This window comes from Rhinatrema bivittatum, chromosome 2 (assembly GCF_901001135.1).
Source record: "Rhinatrema bivittatum chromosome 2, aRhiBiv1.1, whole genome shotgun sequence".
Classification (NCBI taxonomy): domain Eukaryota; kingdom Metazoa; phylum Chordata; class Amphibia; order Gymnophiona; family Rhinatrematidae; genus Rhinatrema; species Rhinatrema bivittatum.
In genome coordinates this window covers 660,681,081-660,703,771 of record NC_042616.1, presented here as the reverse complement: position 1 = coordinate 660,703,771, position 22,691 = coordinate 660,681,081, and the positions used below count along the sequence as shown (strand labels likewise).

The window sequence follows — 22,691 nt, the reverse complement described above, 5'->3', positions numbered from 1 at the left end:
CTGAGAAAATCTATCCACCACCATCCATATGGTGGTGTTGCTGCCAGAGAGGGGAAGGTCAATGATGAAGTCAGTGGCCAAATGGGTCCAGAGTTCCTTGGGGCTGGCAGCAGTTGTAACAAGCCCCAAGGTCATGCTTGCACACTTTTATTCATGGCACACTTGGAGCAACACTCTACATTCTACTTTCCCAGGCACGAAAGAAAAAGTATCTACAACTAGCATCAACCATATTCATTACAATTCGGAACTTATAAGAAGTAATGATAGAATCCCTTCTTTATGATACATTAATACTTTTACTGTTACTTCCCTTTTTTCCCTTTTTCACCCCACCATCTTCCCCTTCCTTCCATTCCCCCCCCCCCCCCCCCCCCCCCCCCATTGTTACTTTTATGTAACTATGTATAATTTATCTGTTTTTGTTTGACTTTGTAAACCGTTATGATGGCTGAACCGAATGACGGTATATAAAAATGAATAAATAAATAAATAAATAAATACATACATACATAATACTTCACATCGATCTTCACCTGAGGCCACCAGTAGAGAAGAACAACTAATTCCAAGGTTTGGGTGATACCTGGGTGCCCCCCCAAGCAGGAGTCATGGGCCCGCTAAAGAATCTTCTGTTATAGGTGTTGGGGATCTATGGTCTTCCCAGAAGGAACTATAATTGTAGCAGCAACCACAATCTCTGCTGGATTGATGATATACATGAGGATTCCAGAGAGCCCTCAGTATCAAAAGAACATGAGAGGGCATCGGCTCGTCGGTTCTTCTCTGTGGGACGGCACTGCAACTTGAAGTTCAAACTGATAAAAAACAATGACCAGTAGGCTTGCCAAGGGTTCAGTCTCTGCATTTTGTGTTCCTGGAGGAACACAAAATCCTATACCCCTCCCAGTATGGCTTCCGCAAGTCTTCCAGTACTGAAACCCTCCTCATCTCACTAACAGACCACATCCTCATGGGCCTAGACAAAGGGATTTCATTCCTGCTAGTCCTCTTGAACATATCTGCGGCGTTTGATACCGTGAACCATAGCATCCTCCTCAATCGTCTCTCAGACATCGGATTATCCGGAAACGCCCTCCAATGGTTCAGCTCATTCCTTGACAATAGAAGCTCCAAGATCACTATCAACAATAAAGAATCCCCTAACTTCAAATCCACTCTAGGTGTTCCTCAAGGCTCCTCTCTATCCCCCACCCTCTTTAATATCTATCTATTGCCTCTCTGTCAGCTCCTCACAAACCTTAACCTAACTCACTACTTATACGCTGACGATGTTCAGATCCTGATCCCTATAAAAGAATCCCTTCCAAAGACGCTCTCCTTCAGGGAGGACTGCCTCAAGTCCATCAACCACCTACTCACCAGCCTAAACCTAGTCCTCAATGCAGCCAAAACGGAGATTCTCCTCATCTCCTCCGACCTTTCTACCAGCCATCATGACAACCTCTATTCCTCAGACCACTCAAGTTAGAGACTTAGGAGTCACCATTGACAATCATTTAAACCTAAAAAAATCAATTAACAATATTACAAAGGATTGTTTCTTTAAGTTACAAGTTATGAAAAGACTCAAACCCCTCCTCCATCTCCAGGACTTCAGAAAGGTCCTCCAGTCAACAATATTTTCCAAAACTGACTACTGCAGCACTCTCCTCTTAGGACTTCCTATCTCCGCCACTAGACCACTACAGATGCTCCAGAACTCAGCAGCCAGGATATTAACCAACACTAACCGGAGAACTCACATCACCCCTATACTTAGAAATTTACACTGGTTACCTATTAAATACAGAATTCTACACAAAGCACTCACCATTATCCACAAATCCATACACAATCAACTTCCTTTAGACCTGCGGTTCCCTCTCAAACTATACACTTCTGCAAGACCCATCAGAGCGGCACACAAAGGAACCCTTCAAGTTCCCCCAAATAAATCCACTCGTCTAACCTCCACGAAAGAACGAGCTTTCTCCACAGTCGGCCCCATCATCTGGAATAACCTGCCAACGGACCTAAGACTGGAACCCTGCCTGATTACCTTCCGAAAAAAACTCAAAACTTGGCTTTTCGTCCAAGCCTTCCCTGAAACCTAACAATGCAACAGTTTTCATCATATAGCTCAACAGACTAAATGTCCATCCCAGCCATTGTATATTCATTCGTGTTAAGTCTCCAGTTCTTCCTGTCCTTTGTTTCCTGGCTACTCTAGCCCCCAAGTTTTATTCTCCATGTTATTTGTATCTGCGCCTCGGCCTTCTTGTTTTATGGTTCTGTTAAGTTAACCCCTAAGTTTGTTGTAAACCGGCCTGATATGAAGCTTGTCATGAAGTTCGGTATAGAAAAATGTTAAATAAATAAATAAAATAAATAAATTTGTGCTAGATGCTCTAAGTTCTTGTGATCCGTATAGATAGTTGAAGGTATTTGAAAATTAGTGTACATAAAGGAGCACGTGTTCAACCATAAACATGCGTATTGGGCACGCAAGCAAAAATATGCTTAATTTTATATCATGCGTGTAAGCATATCATTTAAAATATCCTTACCATGCATACTCTCACAAGTGACGAGAGAAAGACAGACATTCTGACACTCTATGTATCTCCCACTGTAAGAGGGGCACTTTTAACTCAGGGTGGATTTTGGGGGGTGAGGTGTTACAAGGGCCTATAGACCCTTACGTCTTAGGCAGACCAATGTAACACCCCCCCCCCCCCCCGCAAGAAAACCACCCTGAGTTGAAAGCGCCCCTCTTACAGTGGGAGACATATAAAATGTTATATTGTCTCTCTTACAGTTCTCTCTCTCCCCCCACCTCCCCAGTATTCAGGATCTATCTGGCCCGAAATCTCTAGACTTGCACCTCATCAGAACCAGTAATAAAGTTGTGCAGGTAGCATGGTGTGCGTTACCATGTTCAGCCTTGTAAAATTTGGGGGTTACATGTGTAAGTCTTGGCCCTACCCCTTTTCTGCCTGTGTGCACAAATATGTAAGCTGATACTTCCCGGCTTCTTACAATTCATGTTACTCGTGCGTGGCCCTTATACGCATGTATGGGGCTGTTTTTGCGCAAACAACACTTTTAAAATCTACCTAATAGGTTTCCAGATATTGATTTTTTTCCCCCCATATTTCCCATTTCTATATGAGTATTTAATGTTTTACATCTCTTAGGGTTTTGTTCGTCCATCCCCGATGATTCTAGTTTAAAGCCCTCCTCACTCTGATGAAAGACGCTGAGCACCTTCTTCAACAAAAGTATCCTGTCTCTGCTTGCAATATCATCCCATGATCTAGGAAGTCAAAACGTTCATGTCGACACCTTCTACGCAGCCATTCATTTATCTCCAGAATGCAAGCTTCCCTGCTTGGGCCTTTATCCTTAACTCGCAGGATTGAGGAGAATACCACATGTGCACCTATCTGCTTTACCCTCTCTCCCAGAGCCATGAAATCACTTTTGATACGATCTATGTGGTACCTCACAGTATCATTCATGCCAATATTAATGAGCAGCATCAGATAGTGGTCAATAGGCTTGAAGATTCTTGGCAATCTCTCTGTAATGTCTTGGATTTTTCACTCAGCAGTCAGCACACTTTCTGGTACAACATGTCTAGTCAGCAGATGGATACTTCCGTGCCCCTCAGAAGCAAGTCACCAACAACCACTACCCTCCCCTCCTAGGTGCAGTGGTTACTGTGCCCGCAGATTTGGGGTTTGCATGTCCTGGTTCCTCCCCATCATGGGATGACATCTCCTCCCTTTTTTCCCAGGGCCGCATACTGGTTCTTCAGTTCAAGAGAAATCGAAGCAGTAGTGTAGGATCTAGTAGCCATAATATTCTGGGTCCAGCTGTCATCTTGTGGACCAGTTTCACCTTCCACTTTACTTGACTTCTCCATCTTAGATGCCTTGATAAGCATTTCATCGATGTAGTCCTCATTCTCCCAGATGCTTCTCAGTCTCACCACCTTCTTTTTGAGTTCTGCTATCTCTTTCCTGAGGGAGTTGATCTGCAAACATCTTTCACATTGAACCGGTTCCTTATTGTGGATCAGGACATCTGGCTGGACAGCAGTAGAACTGGTAAAAGCGATATGATGTTTCCCAGCCATCATTTAGTTGCTAGTAGCTTCCGGTATCTCTGGAGATCTCTCCCAGGGGCTGCTGGGTAGGCTATGCAGATGAACCTTCCGATCCTCTTCTGCTGCAAGGGGAATGGGGCATCTGGAAGCTGGGGCTGTGGAGCGTGAAGCCTGGATTCACTCGTGGTGACTTCTGGAGTCCTCTCCCAGGGGCTGCTGGGTAGGTTATGCAGATGAGCCTTCCGTTCCTCTTCTGCTGCAATCCCTGCTCGGGGTTGAATAGATTGCAGAGCTAATGCATATAAGAAATAGGAAGAATCAGAGATGTTGGAATGGGGTGGACCACTCGGACCGTGGCCCATCCAACTTTTTATAATGACCATCCTGAAAGTGTTGATGCTGGCTTGACCCAACACCACATGGCTCTGCATGCTTGTGCACATCTCATGAGACATGCAAATCAGTACACGATCTTGCACACTGTCAGATCAATGTCAGCACTTCAGGGATAGTTAGAGAGCCTGCATGGGGTAAAGAATTGAGGCTGCTGGAGGTAGGGGATTTGAGGCTTTTGGTGGGGGTTTGAGGCTAATAATTGGCTAGGGAGGGTGACGATCTCTGAGACTGGAGACTGGCTGGGGGATCTGAGGCTGGAGGCTAGCTCTACAGGGTTCTGAGGTTGGAGACTAGATGGGGAGGGTGGAGATCTCCGAGGCTGGATACCGGCTGGCAGAAGGATTTCTGAGGCTAGAGACTGACTGGCTTGGGGGTCTGAGGTTGGATACTGTCTGATGAGGATCTGAGACTGGAGACTGGCAGGCTGGGAGGGGTTTGGGACTGGAGACTGGTTGGATGAGGGGGTATGAAGCTGGAGACTGGCTGGCTACCTGGAAGGGAAGCACTGGCAAGCGGTATTTAGAAAATGGCTTCTAGGGAATTAGTTTGCAGGCTGGCTTGCTGATGGGGAAAAAACAGTTGGAGACAGGCTGACTGGAGGTCAAGGCTACTTAGTTGGGTGGAATGACCGATGAGGCAGGCATGCAAGGGATGGACTGTGTGTAATAAGAGAGAGGGGAGAGACAAGGGGGAGTGGAGATGTGAAAGAGAGCAGGATCAGAGTAAGATAAAAACACCTCTCTTTCTCTTTCTCTTTCCTATCCCATATTCTCCCTCTTCTCTTCACTCCCCCTGACTCCTCCCCTGGTTCTCACCCCATCCCTGATCCTCTGGTGGGAAGGAAAAATACAAAGAGACTAGGGAGTGGGGGCGGAGTTGGGGAGGGGGTACTCCCAGGCCCCAAAATTATTTTTACAGAGTGAAATGGGCTGCTTTGGGGTTGAAACAGCAAGTGCGGCCCCCTAGGGCCTTTGGAGCTCGGGTGTAAGGGAAGCGGGGAACAGGTGTGGGCCTGTAGGCCCATGATGTATGTGTGTGTTGGGTTTTTTTTCTCTACAGCAGAAACATAACTTAACCGGCTATATTCTTTGGAATATAGCCGGTTAAGTGTAAAGTTAACCGGCCACACAAGCCTAGACAACTTTACACTGATTAACATAGCCAGATATTTGCGATACTTGACTAAGTTAGATAACTCAACCCCTCCACAGAACGTCACCTAAAACGCCCATTTTTTATCTGGAAAAATTATAGCCGGATAAATAGTTATATCCGGCTATAATTTAGCCAGTTGTGCCAGTTGTGCCATTTAGACAGATAACGTTTGGGTTATTCGTCTAAATGGCTTTTGAATATGTACCTCAAAGCAACACATCGAGATGAGCTTGGAAGTTCTTTTTATCAGGTGACTGGTGCCCAGATGGTTTCTGTATCTTTAAACCATATATTCTTTGTCTCTGATTATCTCTCTTGGTACTTGATGATATTCTGTCTCCATGCATAGTATAAAATAGTTGCTTAGTACTGACACTTCTGTTAGTAATGCTGTTTTTGTTGTTTTTCTCTTTTACCACTATGTCTGGTTTTCTAGCGTCAAGCTTTTTATTGGTTGGTCTTGGAATGAATAATTATACTCTGATTGACTTGAAGAATGTATGTAAGAAGGAATGCTGGCCTGGGTGCTAGCCTGTTGAGTTTTCAATATTAGGGAAGTGATTTTAATATTTTTGAAACAGTGTGCAATTGTATTTTAAGCCACATGAGCAATGAAAAATGCACAACAATGTAATTTGACTATGATTAAATTGGTGGTTTTCTTTGTCGCTAAGTTTCAGAGTTTTTACATGTATGATTATCCCTTTCTAAGCCATTAGCATTGAGTGGATGATTCAAGATGATTGTGCTGGTGAATATTTATTAGGGATGTAGGAAAGAATGACATTAACTCTACGCACAAAGTAAGAAATTGGTAAGTATCATTTTGCCAAGGGGAAAAATTCTCCCATAGCCCTGATTTTTACCAGCACCCTCCCCAGGCTCTGGCAGCCCCCACCCAACCTGTCAGCAGAAGGAAAATCCTTTCCTCGTGTAAAAATCATTGTGAAGTGCCATGCTAGTAGTAGAAGGTAAGCCTGTGGGAGATTAGGGGCTTTCTTCTTACAGGGACTGGGAGAATGGCCAGATCCTAAGTGGGGGTTCTGGTAAGGAATTTGGCTACTTGGATGACAGATTCCATAAGAAGCTCTTGTGAGGGAGGGAGGTAGCAGATAGAGGGATTATACCAGCAAGGTCAGGATGTGCTAAAATGTGGACTATAAGTATTTTAAATAAATAAATTAATTAGATATCAGTAAGGATTGAATCTGTTGGGGAGTACTGAGCAGGATCGATGGTGGGGGGGGGGGGGGGGGGGGGTGTGAGGAATATCCAGCCACAACAATAAGGAACTAGAATGCCAGGCTGATGTGCTCACCCTTTATTACTAGTCTCCTATGTGGAGCAAATTTCTAGGCAGTACACAGACCGCAATAAGTATTGTTCCATGTAGCACAGGTAAGTGAATAGATAGATAAAAGTTAATGAGCTCATTATCTGCCTATTTGTGTAATTTACATATCTATTTTTACCCATGCTATAGCAGTTTGGTTTCCAGGATATCCCTAACAAATATGCATGGGACACATTTGGTTGTACTGCTGCAGTTGTATGCAAATATATCATATTTGTTAGGAATAGCCTGAAAACTGGAGTTGGATACCCCTCCTTCAAGGAATGACAGCATGGACCGAATACATTTCGGGATGACAAGCAGAAGGAATCCTTTTCGGGATGGAACATGGCTGTGCATCGATCTCACCATCTCGGGATTCTTTCAGACTATTTATTTATTTACCGTATTTTATTTTATTTCACTTGAAGTCAGCTGTTTCAGTTCCTTAGTTAAGTCCCTCCCAAAGATACTGGCTAGCAAAACATGGCCATGATGGGGGACCATGCTATGTAAAATCTAAAGATTTTATATGGACTTTCGATAATACGTTTTATGCACTTGCCACAGTGATATTTTTGAAGATTGCTGTCTGCATTTATAAATATTATAATAAAGTTGGAATGTTTGTAATACTCGCAATGGATTAAGAATGATTCTGCGACCAGCACCTAATATCAAAAGGATATATTTACAGCTTTAATTCTATTCCTCACACTTTTGCTCTGATTTATTTTATTTTTATGTGATTTCACATCATTTGAGACAAAAATACATGTCACTGAGATTAAGGCCATACAAGATCATCAAGTATAAAAGAAGAAAAAGAAAATAACAATATAGAACTGAATAGAGATGTGAATCGGAACCAGAATCGGATCCGATTTCAGTTCCGATTCACATCTCTAGAACTGAATAGTTGAATGGCCTTTCACTGGTATAAAAAAATATGAAAGGACCAAAGGTCAAGTGAGCTAGAAATCAAGCAATGTAAAAAAGAAATATGAGAGAAAGAACAACATCAATTATTATATACAGCAGCCATGGCTAATAAACTGTCTCCACCAGTAATTTCTGAGAGTCTAAAAAAAACCTCAGCTGAGATGGTTCAAAAAAGTCATATCCAGCATTGCTGATTTTCAAAATACATTTACATGAATAGCGAACAATGAACTGTGCTCCTAAATCATGGGCTTCCTGGCGCAGGGCTAGAAATGTTTTCCTTTGATCTTGAGTAGATCAGGTAATGTCTGGATAAATCCAAACCTTCTGCCCATAATACAATATATTCCTATTATGAAGAAAAAGTCTGTATATCCTGAGGAAAAATAAAGCTGACGAACAATGACCCTCTTGCTCACTACTTGACTTTCTCCTGAATTCTCCAACAAGGCAGTTAAATCAGAACTCACAGAGGCATGCTGAAAGCTCCCTGAAGTTAAATCTTCTCTTTTCTCAATAGACATAAAATATATTTTGGCAATAGGTGGAGATGCTTGAGGGGAATTTTCAAAATCTCCAGCATGCTCCAATGGTGAAATAAGATTTAAACTTGGGAAATTCAGTACTCTCAAATTTAGATATCTGATAGCATTTTCCATATTTTCCCAACTTCTTTGTATGCACTAAGTCTCCCTGGATCAAGCCAGACTAGACACACTGCAACTAAGTGACCCACTGATCCAAATCTTCCAGTTTCTCCTTTTGTAAAGTAATTGAAGACTCGGTAATTTGGATACGCCTATGGATATCCACAGTAGCAGAAACTAATGAGGAGATAGATTTTTCCAAGGAAACCAGGACCATCCATAAAGAATCTAATATTATTACCAAGGGTTTAACCAAATGTACCTTATGGATAGAGTTTACCAGCCCTTCCTTGCTGGAAAACCCCAAATCTTCACAGCTCCCAGCAAGTTCCTCTCCAAGTATGGGTGTAGAAGCCAGGACAGGCAAGTCCCCATGTGCCATCTCCTCCTCCGAGGGTCGGCGTTCTCCCGGCAGCAGCATTCACTCTGTTGAGCTTCTTGTCCAAACACTCGCAGCTTCAGGAAGGGGGGGCCACCCCAGCGACTGTCATCAGGCTTAACACCAATTTTGTCTGTCCCCAGCGAGTCACGGCATAGCAGAGAAGGGATCATCAGAGCTCCAGGGCTCAAAGATGTTTGTAGGTCCAGCAGTAATATCACATGCTCTACGGCAGTGTCTGCAGCAAAACCAGCTCCTGGAGATGAACCCGATGTTGGGGTAAGGAACACAACTATCTGTTGCTGTGCTAGGCCAGACAAGCAGTTAACCAGGGCAACCTCCTTATTCTCCCTTTTATCTTCGTATGAGGCATTTTGAGGAAATAGAAAAAGCAGCAATGACGGAGCTCTACAAACCACATCTTTCACTCAGATGCCGTCTTGGCCTCTCTTTGCTGTTTAATATTGTATGATTTTATTTGTTGCTCTTGTTATACTCTCTAAACATTTTTAGGAAAACAGGACTACAAATAAAATTTGATTTGATTTTGTATACACAGGCATTGCTATAAAGTCATTTAAATGAGACTATGTATATTATAGAAAAGATCATACACCAGACACATGTCCCTCTTAAATTTTGTAATAAAGAGCTACCTTGATAAAAGGGGCAGTAAGATTGCCTGACTATTCTGGTTCCATATGTGTCAAGTCCTTTCCCCATGCCATCTATCTAACTAAACCAGTAATACTAGATGACATAAATACCATGACATTACCCTGCTGTATTAACATTAATTGAATGATGGTTCATATATTATCTTGTTTTATACATTGGTTCATATATTCTCTAGTTTTAACCCCTCCCACAGTTACCTTGTAATCTGCAGGCCCGTTCCTATAAATCTATGTTTTCTAATTGTTTTTCGGAGTGTAGGCCTGCGCCACCTCCCACAGTTATGAATGTAAACTGTTGATTCTATGTAAACTGTTGTACCTGTAAATCGGAGTGAAGGCCATCGCTAAACTTCGGTATATAAAAACATACAAATAAACAAATAAAATAACTACATGCTGAGGTCCATATTCAGAAGCATTTAGCTGGATAACTCATAAATTATCCAGCTAAATGAGTATTTGAGCACTTTTCCAGGTAAAATTTAGCCTGGGCATTCCAATGGCGTTTCAGGGAGGAATTATATTAATTGGATAACTAGTCTGGTCATGCTGTAAAGCTATCCTAAAGTTAACCAGAGAAAGTTATGCAGCTAACTTTAAGATAGCCAGCAATATTCAGTATGGCGACCACAGTATTGAATATAGCTTCAAAGTTAGCCGGATAAGTTGATTTGGCTAACTTTGCTATCCAGACAGTGACTGAATATGGACCTTGCTGTATTCCACTATGGAACAGCTGAAGGGATGGGAGAGGTGAAGAGGTGTTTAATCAGTTTACTTTCTCATTATGGGTAATAATTATGGTGGCTACATTTCAATAGTCCTGCCATGCGTGTCAAATATGAAAACAGGATGCCTTGGATGGAGTCTTGTACATTAGGTGTGGCCTTATGTGGGGCATATGAGCCTCCATTTCCCATTGGCCCTGCCCTTGCTGTTGCTGTTGTGTTTAATACTGATGTGAACTGTTAAGGCATGAAGGCACTGGAGAAGCAGACTTTTGAATCTTCTGAGAAAAAGAAAGGTATGCTTTGCCAACAGAGCTGCCAGTAGATAAGAGTGCTTTTAACCAATTAAGGAGAAGGTGAAGATTATTTTATGTACTTCTGATTTTATGATTGATTTTTTATGTTTATGTTGTATGTTATTTTTATGTGCATAGAATCATTTTGTTAACTGCTTTGAATCAATGTATTTGAGGAAAGCAGTATAGTAAAATACTGTTAAATAAATAAAATAAATAAATGAAAAGGTATATTTTTTACTTTGGATACATTTGCTTTCCATGACTATAGTGCTTAATGCTTTGTACTTTCTAGGGCATTACAGGGTTTTGTTGGGGTTTTTTTTTATTTATAAGACATATGAGGTTTATTTTGTGATTCCCTATAGAGCACGACCACCCAGGTATTTGAAATGATATTTTAATGAGACTTGGCTAGGATTGAATGTGTGGGCAAGTGCTTTAATCTTCTTGTCCGTACTGTGCCCTGTCTTCACACCATACGCATTCTCCATGTACTTTTTCTGTCCTGTTTCAACAACTTTGTATGTCTGAAAAGGGATAATGAAGTTCATGCATATTGTAATGAGTCTAATAGCATGTCATACATCAGGAGCCAATAACAAATCCTGAGTAAAGGGGGTTTGTTCAGCTTTTTCAATATGTGTGAGGTCTATCACTAGGCTTATTCAAATGAAGGATATGACAATTTTAATTCACCCATAGCAGTGAATATCTTTTCACTGGAAATGTTTCTTATGCTCAAGTAGGGGTGAATCAAGCCCATAACCAGCAAAATTACTTTTACATTTGGAAGACAGATGTTAACTGAGACGTGTTGGTAAAGTAAGAAATCGTCTGCTTGGTGTGGCAGAGCAACAGTATTCTTCAGGAAAGTTGAAGACCTCCAACTTTCAGTTTTATCATTCTTTTCCAATGAATGATTCTAGTTTTCTGGTTTTATTTGTCCTTCTGAGTATATGTGATCAGAATGTTGCATCATCTTTTGAACGTTTATTTATTTATAGTTTTTTATATACAGATAACCGTTTTCACATCGTATCGGTTTACATGGATCAAGGCAACAGAACGCCAATTGCATGACACAACGAATACATGGAACACAAAAGAATAAAATAAACTTCATTACATAGTAATAAAATAACGTGTCAGATTAGTCTACTGCATAAAGATTACCTGTGAACCCATGGAGCCCAACATTCCCATCTGTAAGTCAATTACTGTTTGTTTTCATTTTAACAGTGACAAAGTGATAAGACTTATCCCAAAGAATAACAAAGAAACAGGTGCACTGAAAGACATGTGTCAGCAGTTTAAGGTAAGTTGAATCTTTCTGACTTTCCCTATTGTTAGGAATCATGCCATTAATATTTGTTTCATAAAACTCTTTCTCTCTGCCCGATTTGATGCCTAAGGGAAAGTTATCTTCTTTGCTTTTAATGCTTTCTAACATATGGAGTGTTGGAATGAATTACGTCAAAGGAATCGATGTCCGTCCGTTGGTGTGTAGGCACAATAACTCTCCATAAAAGGGATGGAAATTAATCAAAATTGCCATGCAAGAAGAAACTGAGTATCTCAAGTGAGTTTGAAAACCAGAAACATCAGTATGTTTTTGAGAACTGAGCTTCCAAAAAACAATCCCTATAGCTTTTAATGGGAAACTGTTAGAAAGTGTTTGAACTGTTAGAATGTTGACCAATTTTCCATTATCAATGCACCTTCCACTATTCCATTACTTTGGGAGAGAGAAACATAGGTAGAGACAGACAGAGACAAGGAAAATAACTAAAGCAGCTGGTAAAGGTGGCACCAAAAAAAGGCACTTCCAAAGCACACACACCCAACCCCCATATCCACACGCACACAAACCCCATTCACACCAACACTGTCACACATGTACCCTCCACATGTACCCTCCACATACACATACCCCCATCCCAACTTCCATATATTCCTACATCCCCCATACATATGTACCCCTTACATACAAACACACCTCCCAGCACCCATATTTACACCCCCTGCAGAGACAGGGAAAACAAATGATGCAGATTCTCTATTCACTCTGCTACACACCCTTGTAAACACACTCCTACACGCTTCATCTATAAACAAATAGCAATACCCACATCCGACAACACACAACCCTGTCATACATCCCTCCACATAACCCCACACACTCAAACATATCCAAGTCATATATCCATTCACCAACACACATCCTGACATCAACACACACACCCACTTATATCCCACACACATATACATATACATCCATACCTGCCAAACACACACACACAGTCCTTCTACACACTTCCAACTTACACACAACACACATACATATACAGACTTCATCCTAAATACTCACACACATACTCCTTCACAACCACAACTGCTACCAACAAATACACAACCTCTCTACATACCCCTCCCAATCATACAACCCCCTACCTACCCAAAAACACCCCCCCACAGCCATACCCACCTGTATCCCTTCTATAAATCTATGTTGGAAAGCATTCCCAAAGCCATACCTTTGCATGCTTTTCCTAGGTGTTTAATTTTAAATTTAGATTTTACGTTAACAAACACACAAAATACCATTTAATAGTACAGAACTATGAGATGAGACACATACAGCACATTTTTTCATATACAGGGTAAGCTAAATCTAGAATACTTGAAAAATGTTTACAGGGAAACAATGTAATGGATTCTTTTTATATATGGGGTTACACTTGAGACTTGCATAAAGGCATAAAGTGGGGGAAAACCATAATAATTATTTCCCGAAAGACAAGAGATAACCTGCACAGAGCTGCAGTTGCAACTCTAAACGGGATTGGAGTTGAATTCCATGTTGGAATTTGATCTACTTTGGGAAGATGTGTATAAAATCACCGCAGGGCAAATTAAATGGCCTTTTTGGTCTTTTTTCTGCTGTATTTTCTCACGCTTCGGGGAATGTGAGCCCTTGAGCTGCTGCTAGATTAGTGTAGCCTGGGGCATGCAAACACAGACCAGGCCCTAGCAGGCGGCAGCAGCAGACACATCACAAGCCAAGCTTGCTGCCAGAATCTGGGCCCACAGATTCTGGCAGCAAGCAGAACTTCCAGGCAGGGTACAAGGAAAGCAGAGATCAAGCAAGGTCAAGGTCCAGGCAGAGATCAAGCAAGGTCAGAAAACAATCCAGGTCAGCAACAGAGGAACAGCTGAGTGAAGGGGCAAGGCAAGGAAGAGCAGGGAGGGAGAACAAGTCAAGACAAAGCAAGGCAGGAGGTTAAGACAAGGCAGGAACACAGCAAGGCAAGGCTGAACAAAGCAAGAGCACAACATCATAGCACCAATGACTAGCACAATAGGACCTGTTCCTGAGGCACTGGCTGTTAGGGAATTTCCTTATATACCTAGACAGGATATGATGTCATCACCCCAGGAAATTTTGGAAGCATGGCCCTGGGATGCTGCACAAAGTGGGACGCTATGCTGGAAGTGCTTGGAGAGGAAGAGATGTTACACATTTACTATGTTACTATCTAATAGGGATGTGTTTTCATTTTAATAAATGCCAAAAATACAATGAGGCCATTTTTGATTCATTCCAAATAGAAGAAAGTGAAAATAGCCTGTGAGAATTTGCGATAGGCAGGTGTAACAGGATACCTGTCTTAGTGTGTTCGGACAAGGTCTCTGAAGTTAGCATGTAGCTCATTAAACAAACTGAAGAAAATTCTTTTTCACTCAGTGCATAATTTTTTTTTTGTTTAATTTCTTTATTGGTATTTAGAAAAGTAGTAATACAAATGAAATAATACAGAACATGTCTTGATGACTCGTAATATAAAAAGCAAACAGGTTAGTAACAGAGAATGTAATCATTGGAAAACATGATCGACCCAACTTTGGAACCTTAAAGAGAAACTAAATTTGTATTATCTAAGAAAAGAGAAAAGCAGAAAAGAGATAGAAAAAGAAGTTAAGGTTACAGTTAAAAATAAAAGTAAGATCAGTAGGGTAGGAAGAAAAAGAAGAAAAAGAGTTAAGGATACATTAATTGGTACAGCAAGGCCACTGAGGCTTAGGAAATGGAAATTGTATAATCTTCCAATGGCTTCCACACCCTAGACCATTTGCCCCACTCAGGGCATAATTAAGCTCTATAATTCATTGCCAGAGGATGTGGTTACAGCCGTTAGTGTAACTGGGTTTAAAAAAGGTTTGGATAAGTTCCTAGAGGATAAATCCATAAACTGCTATGACAGTAATTAATAAGCAATAGTAGCTTGTGATCTTTGTAAAGTTTGGGTACTTCCAGGTACTTGTGGCTTGAATTGACCACAGATGGAAACAGGATACTGGGCTTGATGGACCCTTGGTTGACCCAGTATAGCATATCTTATCTTCTTATGTTCTTATGACAGCAACTTTCTGTAGACTGGGACAGGCTTGATACTCTGGGGTATATCTAGGTCTTTAAAAAGTTGAAGTTCCTATAGGAATGGTATGCCAGTGATCTGCCTAGCTCCTCTCTATAGTCATGTGCCCTGGATTTGGGGTTATGCAGGTAGGGTATCCTACCTGTCTTACACCTTGTTTGGGCCCCTGGGACAACCTTCGTTTGTTCCCTTCATCAGCTCATCAGGTAGTAATTTGAATTTTTTTATTACACAACACAAGGCTATCTTCCAAGCTCCCTTCATTTATCCACTTTTCAGAGTATAAATAATACCAGTCATTCTATTTCTTTTTTTTCTGTTTATTGAATTTATAACATTGATTATAATTAAATATTCAGGTATTTAAAGGAAACAAATCAAAAAGAGAAATCCAAAAATATCATACCATATAAATATTAATCTAGTCCACATCTAGAGAGTGGGAAGAGAGCAATCATGTAAAGTAGTATCCTAATTAATTTTGCAACCTATTACACTCTCCAACATAACATTACAACACTACAATTTTATCTCTTATAAATTGTTCTAAGTGTAATGGTTCATAAAACACAAATTTATTATTACAATGCATTATCAAGCATTTACAGGGATATTTAAGATAGAAACTGGCTCCCAAATTCAAAACCCTTTGCTTATATTCCAAGAAAGGTTTTCTCTGTGCCTGAGTGGCTGATAAACAGCAGGGAAAATCTATATTCTCTGACCACAAAAGATCAGATGTTTATTTAGGAAATATCTACGAAATACTAAATCCCTATCACATTTAAATGAAAAGGACACTATCAAAGTGGCTCTGGTAGCTATATTATTAGTAGAATCTTCCAGGAAGGTTGATATACCTGGACTCACTAACACATCCATTCCCCCTTCTTGAGCTACCACTTTATTTTTATTAGGAATATAATACATTTTTGACAAGGCTGGTATATTGTCCGCTTCAAAGGACAAGATCTCAGTCATATATTTCCTAAATAATTCTCTCGAAGATAGTAGCCTAGTTAAGGGGAAATTTAAAAACCGTAAGTTATCCGACCTTATTTCATTTTCCAGCTTTTCAATTTGATTATAAAGGACTAACTTGTCCTTTATAAAAGCTGTACTAACACCCTCTAAGGGTGATAATTGAGAGCTTAGATTAGAAATAGAGGCCTCTACATTCCTCATCCTTGTGTCATGTTCCTCTAATTTAGCTCTAGTCTGTACTGAAAAGCTATATACTTGAGAAATAGAGGATAACACTTTTTTATCTACTTTAGCAATGAGTTTCCACACATCCTTTAAAGAGACAGTTTCTGGCTCCATATCATTCTCAGGGAATTCTACCATATCTGGGATTATAGAGGGAAGAGATAATATTAACATATTGCTATCTTTGACCTCCAATGTTTAGCCTCTAAAGGTCTACGATTGATCCCATATGTCTCTCCGTTCCACCAGACCCTTCCCCAGTTATACACTATGGGGTAGATCTTAAAAAAATACGCGCGCGTACTTTTGTTCGCGCAACCGGCGCGAACAAAAGCAAGCCAGATTTTAAAAGATCCGCACGTTGCCACGCGTATCTTTTAAAATCCGGGGTCGGCGCGCACAAGGCTGCGCAAAATTGGCAGCCTGCACGCGCCGAGCCGCACAGCCTGCCTCCATTCCCTGCGAGGCCGCTCCGAAATCGGAGCGGCCTCGGAGGGAACTTTCCTTCCGCATCCCCCCACCTTCCCCTCCCTTCCCCTCTCTAACCCACCCCCCCAGCCCTACCTAAATCCCCCCCCACCTTTGTTGTACAAGTTACGCCTGCTTGAAGCAGGCGTAACTTGTGCGCGCCGCCTCGTCAGCCCCCAGCACAGGCCGCAGTGCCGGGGGACTTGGGACCACCCTCCTGGCCCGCCCCCAAAGCCTTGCCATGCCCCCGGACCCGCCTCAGACCGCCCCCTGACCCCGGGCACGCCCCCAGGACACGCCCCCGGTCTTCGGACATGCCCCCGGACATGCCCCCTCCCGCCCCTTTTACGAAGCCCTGGGACTTACGCGTGTCCCGGGGCTTTACGCACGCCAGCGGCCTATGCAAAATAGGTGTGCCGGCGCAGGGCTTTTAAAATCTACCCCAATGAGTTACTAATGGAAACTGGAGGAATCCTCCCTACTGCCCCAGATAATGTTCCAATGTCCATATGCATTGATACTGGTTGAAGAGGGGGTTGCTGGGACCCAAGGTTTAAAGATATTCCCGAGGGTGAATTAGCCTCAGTATTGTCCCTCATAGATGACTCACCCAGATGAAATATGTGGTCATCCATCAGCCCAGTCTTCACGGATGTTGAAGGCAACGGGAAGAGGTCCAGGTTTTTGATTTCCTCTTCTTCCCCATTTCTTTACCCAGGGGCACGCCCCTTTGGCGCGCGGCTTCGGCTGCGCACCGGTGGCTGTGTGCCACCGGTCCATGTTCTTATCGGGTCTTCTGGGCACCTCCCGATTACGTCAGCTCCTCGTCAAGAGTGGACACATCCCTCTCTCTCTCTCCCGTAGCGTCTCAGAGACCTGCAGCAAAAAAACTCACTATCAGCTTCAAGTAAGAACATAAGAACATAAGAAAATGCCATACTGGGTCAGACCAAGGGTCCATCAAGCCCAGCATCCTGTTTCCAACAGTGGCCAATCCAGGCCATAAGAACCTGGCAAGTACCCAAAAACTAAGTCTATTCCATGTAACCATTGCTAATGGCAGTGGCTATTCTCTAAGTGAACTTAATAGCAGGTAATGGACTTCTCCTCCAAGAACTTATCCAATCCTTTTTTAAACACAGCCATACTAACTGCACGAACCACATTCTCTGGCAACAAATTCCAGAGTTTAATTGTGCGTTGAGTAAAAAAGAACTTTCTCCGATTAGTTTTAAATGTGCCCCATGCTAACTTCATGGAGTGTCCCCTAGTCTTTCTACTATCCGAAAGAGTAAATAACCGATTCACATCTACCCGTTCTAGACCTCTCATGATTTTAAACACCTCTATCATATCCCCCCTCAGTCGTCTCTTCTCCAAGCTGAAAAGTCCTAACCTCTTTAGTCTTTCCTCATAGGGGAGTTGTTCCATTCCCCTTATCATTTTGGTAGCCCTTCTCTGTACCTTCTCCATCGCAATTATATCTTTTTTGAGATGCGGCGACCAGAATTGTACACAGTATTCAAGGTGCGGTCTCACCATGGAGCGATACAGAGGCATTATGACATTTTCCGTTTTATTCACCATTCCCTTTCTAATAATTCCCAACATTCTGTTTGCTTTTTTGACTGCCGCAGCACACTGAACCGACGATTTCAATGTGTTATCCACTATGACACCTAGATCTCTTTCTTGGGTTGTAGCACCTAATATGGAACCCAACATCGTGTAATTATAGCATGGGTTATTTTTCCCTATATGCATCACCTTGCACTTATCCACATTAAATTTCATCTGCCATTTGGATGCCCAATTTTCCAGTCTCACAAGGTCTTCCTGCAATTTATCACAATCTGCTTGTGATTTAACTACTCTGAACAATTTTGTGTCATCTGCAAATTTGATTATCTCACTCGTCGTATTTCTTTCCAGATCATTTATAAATATATTGAACAGTAAGGGTCCCAATACAGATCCCTGAGGCACTCCACTGTCCACTCCCTTCCACTGAGAAAATTGCCCATTTAATCCTACTCTCTGTTTCCTGTCTTTTAGCCAGTTTGCAATCCACGAAAGGACATCGCCACCTATCCCATGACTTTTTACTTTTCCTAGAAGCCTCTCATGAGGAACTTTGTCAAACGCCTTCTGAAAATCCAAGTATACTATATCTACCGGTTCACCTTTATCCACATGTTTATTAACTCCTTCAAAAAAGTGAAGCAGATTTGTGAGGCAAGACTTGCCCTGGGTAAAGCCATGCTGACTTTGTTCCATTAAACCATGTCTTTCTATATGTTCTGTGATTTTGATGTTTAGAACACTTTCCACTATTTTTCCTGGCACTGAAGTCAGGCTAACCGGTCTGTAGTTTCCCGGATCGCCCCTGGAGCCCTTTTTAAATATTGGGGTTACATTTGCTATCCTCCAGTCTTCAGGTACAATGGATGATTTTAATGATAAGTTACAAATTTTTACTAATAGGTCTGAAATTTCATTTTTTAGTTCCTTCAGAACTCTGGGGTGTATACCATCCGGTCCAGGTGATTTACTACTCTTCAGTTTGTCAATCAGGCCTAGCACATCTTCTAGGTTCACCGTGATTTGATTCAGTCCATCTGAATCATTACCCATGAAAACCTTCTCCATTACGGGTACCCTCCCCAACATCCTCTTCAGTAAACACCGAAGCAAAGAAATCATTTAATCTTTCCGCGATGGCCTTATCTTCTCTAAGTGCCCCTTTAACCCCTCGATCATCTAACGGTCCAACTGACTCCCTCACAGGCTTTCTGCTTCGGATATATTTTAAAAAGTTTTTACTGTGAGTTTTTGCCTCTACAGCCAACTTCTTTTCAAATTCTCTCTTAGCCTGTCTTATCAATGTCTTACATTTAACTTGCCAATGTTTATGCTTTATCCTATTTTCTTCTGTTGGATCCTTCTTCCAATTTTTGAATGAAGATCTTTTGGCTAAAATAGCTTCTTTCACCTCCCCTTTTAACCATGCCGGTAATCGTTTTGCCTTCTTTCCACCTTTCTTAATGTGTGGAATACATCTGGACTGTGCTTCTAGAATGGTATTTTTTAACAATGACCACGCCTCTTGGACATTTTTTACTTTTGTAGCTGCTCCTTTCAGTTTTTTTCTAACAATTTTTCTCATTTTATCAAAGTTTCCCTTTTGAAAGTTTAGCACGAGAGCCTTGGATTTGCACACTGTTCCTTTTCCAGTCATTAAATCAAATTTGATCATATTATGATCACTATTGCCAAGCGGCCCCACCACCGTTACCTCTCTCACCAAGTCCTGTGCTCCACTGAGAATTAGATCTAAAATTGCTCCCTCTCACGTCGGTTCCTGAACCAATTGCTCCATAAAGCTATCATTTATTCCATCCAGGAACGTTATCTCTCTAGCGTGACCCGATGATACATTTACCCAGTCTATATTGGGGTAATTGAAGTCTCCCATTATTACTGCACTACCAATTTGGTTAGCTTCCCTAATTTCTCTTAGCATTTCACTGTCCATCTCACCATCTTGACCAGGTGGACGGTAGTATACCCCTATCACTGTAGTCTTCCCTGATACACAAGGGATTTCTACCCATAAAGATTCAATTTTGTATTTAGTCTCATGCAGGATGTTTATCCTGTTGGACTCTATGCCATCCCGGACATAAAGCGCCACACCTCCTCCCGACTGCTCCTCTCTGTCATTGCGATATAATTTGTACCCCGGTATAGCACTGTCCCATTGGTTATCCTCTTTCCACCATGTCTCTGAGATGCCAATTAAGTCTATGTCATCATTTACTGCTATACATTCTAATTCTCCCATCTTACTTCTTAGACTTCTGGCATTAGCATACAAACATTTCAAAGTTTGTTTTTTGTTTGTATTTTTATTCTGCTTTTTAATTGATAGGGATAAGTTAGAATTTTTTAGCTCAGGTGAGTTTTTAGTTACAGGCACTTGGACTACTTTTCTAATTATTGGAACCTCACTGTCGGGATGCCCTAATTCTAATGCATCATTAGTATCCTTTAAAGATACATCTCTCCGAACCATGCGCTGCTGAGCGACTGTCGGCTTTCCCCTTTGTTCTAGTTTAAAAGCTGCTCTATCTCCTTTTTAAAAGTTTCTCTGGGGCACCTCACTGCTTACAGGGCTCTCTTCCCTCCCTGCCCTGTGCACCGCAGGTCCCTGTTCTTATCGGGTCTTCTGGGCACCTCCTGATGATGTTAGCTCCTTGTCGAGAGTGGACGCCCCTCTCTCTCTCTCCCTTGGCGTCTCGGGGTCCTGCAGCGAAAAAACTCACTGTCCGCTTCAAGTAAGTCTCTCTGGGGCACCTCACTGCTTACAGGGCTCTCTTCCCCCCTCCAGTCATTCTATTTCTAATAGAGATGAGCTTCGTTTTTTTCTACCGGGTCATTTTTTGAGTCGGACGCTTCGGGATAAAGTTCGTTTTTCCTCGGTTAATTTTTTGGAAAAACGAACAAAAAACGAAACAGGGAAAAATGAAACAGGCCCAAAAAATGACGTGGGAAAATGAAGCTCAAAAAAACCCACCCCAAGCATTAAAATGTAGTATAATACATTAAATACAACGCCCCCACCATCCCGATCCCTCCCCAAGACTTATTAACATCCCTGGTGGTCCAGCATTGTCCCGCGAGCGATTTGCCCCTCCATGCCGTCAAGCTATCCGGCCTGCCTCACATCAAAATGGTGCCGATAACCTTTGACCTACTATGTCACAGGGGCACTGGTGCCATTGGTCAGCCCCTGTCATATGGTAGGAGCACAAGATGGCGCCGATGGCCATGTGACAAGGGCTGACCAATGGCACCGGTAGCCCCTGTGACATAGTAGGTCAAAGGCTATCGGCGCCATTTTGATGCGAGGTAGGCCAGAAAGCCCGACGGCACGGAGGGAGAAATCCCTCGCGGGACCCCGCTGGACCACCAGGGATGTTAGTAAGTCTTGGGGAGGGATCGGGATGGTGGGGGGGGGTTGTATTACATTAAATTTTAAGGCTTGGGGTGGTTTTTTATTTAAAAAAATAAAATGTGCCCGTCCCCCCGTACAAACCTGAAAAACTAATTTTCCTCGTAGTTTGGGGAAAATCAGTTTCGGGGTTCGGGGCCCCCGACCCATGACAAATTAGGCAATTTCGTTGAAATTACCTAATTCGAGATAAACGAAGCACATCTTTAATTTCTAATAAAATTCCTTTGCATAATTTCCTTCCAATCTCTCATTAATACAACACCATAATGCCAAACTCAAGCTAAATTCTTAGCAAAGTCTCCACCCAGTTTAAGGGCACAATTTCTCTGGTTTTAAGGAATAGCCTCAATTTGATCTTACCCTGTGTTAGCTACAGGGTTTTAACCTACCACCTTCAGTAAGTACAAAGTCCTAGCTGTTCAGGTACAAGTAAAGCTAAAAAAAAAAAAAAAAGTCTTCTAACATGCTGAGTTTAACCCTGCACATCTAACAATCGGGCTGATACAGTACAGTGTGCTCCGGTGGAGCGCACTGTTAACCCGCATTAGGACGCGCGTTTTCGACGCGCTAGCTTTACCCCTTATTCAGCAAGGGGTAATAGCGCGCCGAAAACGCGCGTTTTCGACGCGCTAGCTTTACCCCTTATTCAGCAAGGGGTAATAGCGCGCCGAAAACGTGCTTCCAACCCCCCCCCCAAAACTAATAGCACCCACAACATGCAAGTGCATGTTGATGGCCCTATTAGTTATGCCCGCGCGATTCAGAAAGTAAAATGTGCAGCCAAGCCGCACATTTTACTTTCAGAAATTAGCACCTACCCAAAGATAGGCGTTAATTTCTCTCGGCACCGGGAAAGTGCACAGAAAAGCAGTAAAAACTGCTTTTCTGTGC

General features: G+C 42.2%; 1 protein-coding gene across 1 annotated transcript in view; it reads left to right on the top strand.

Moving 5' to 3' along the window:
- CPA6 (carboxypeptidase A6) overlaps window positions 1–22,691 on the top strand; it is a 313,862-nt gene that overhangs the window by 109,689 nt on the left and 181,482 nt on the right. The window contains exon 2 of the mRNA XM_029591435.1: window positions 11,910–11,985. Coding sequence (XP_029447295.1) covers window positions 11,910–11,985 — 76 coding nt within the window. The remainder of the gene's footprint in view (window positions 1–11,909; window positions 11,986–22,691) is intronic.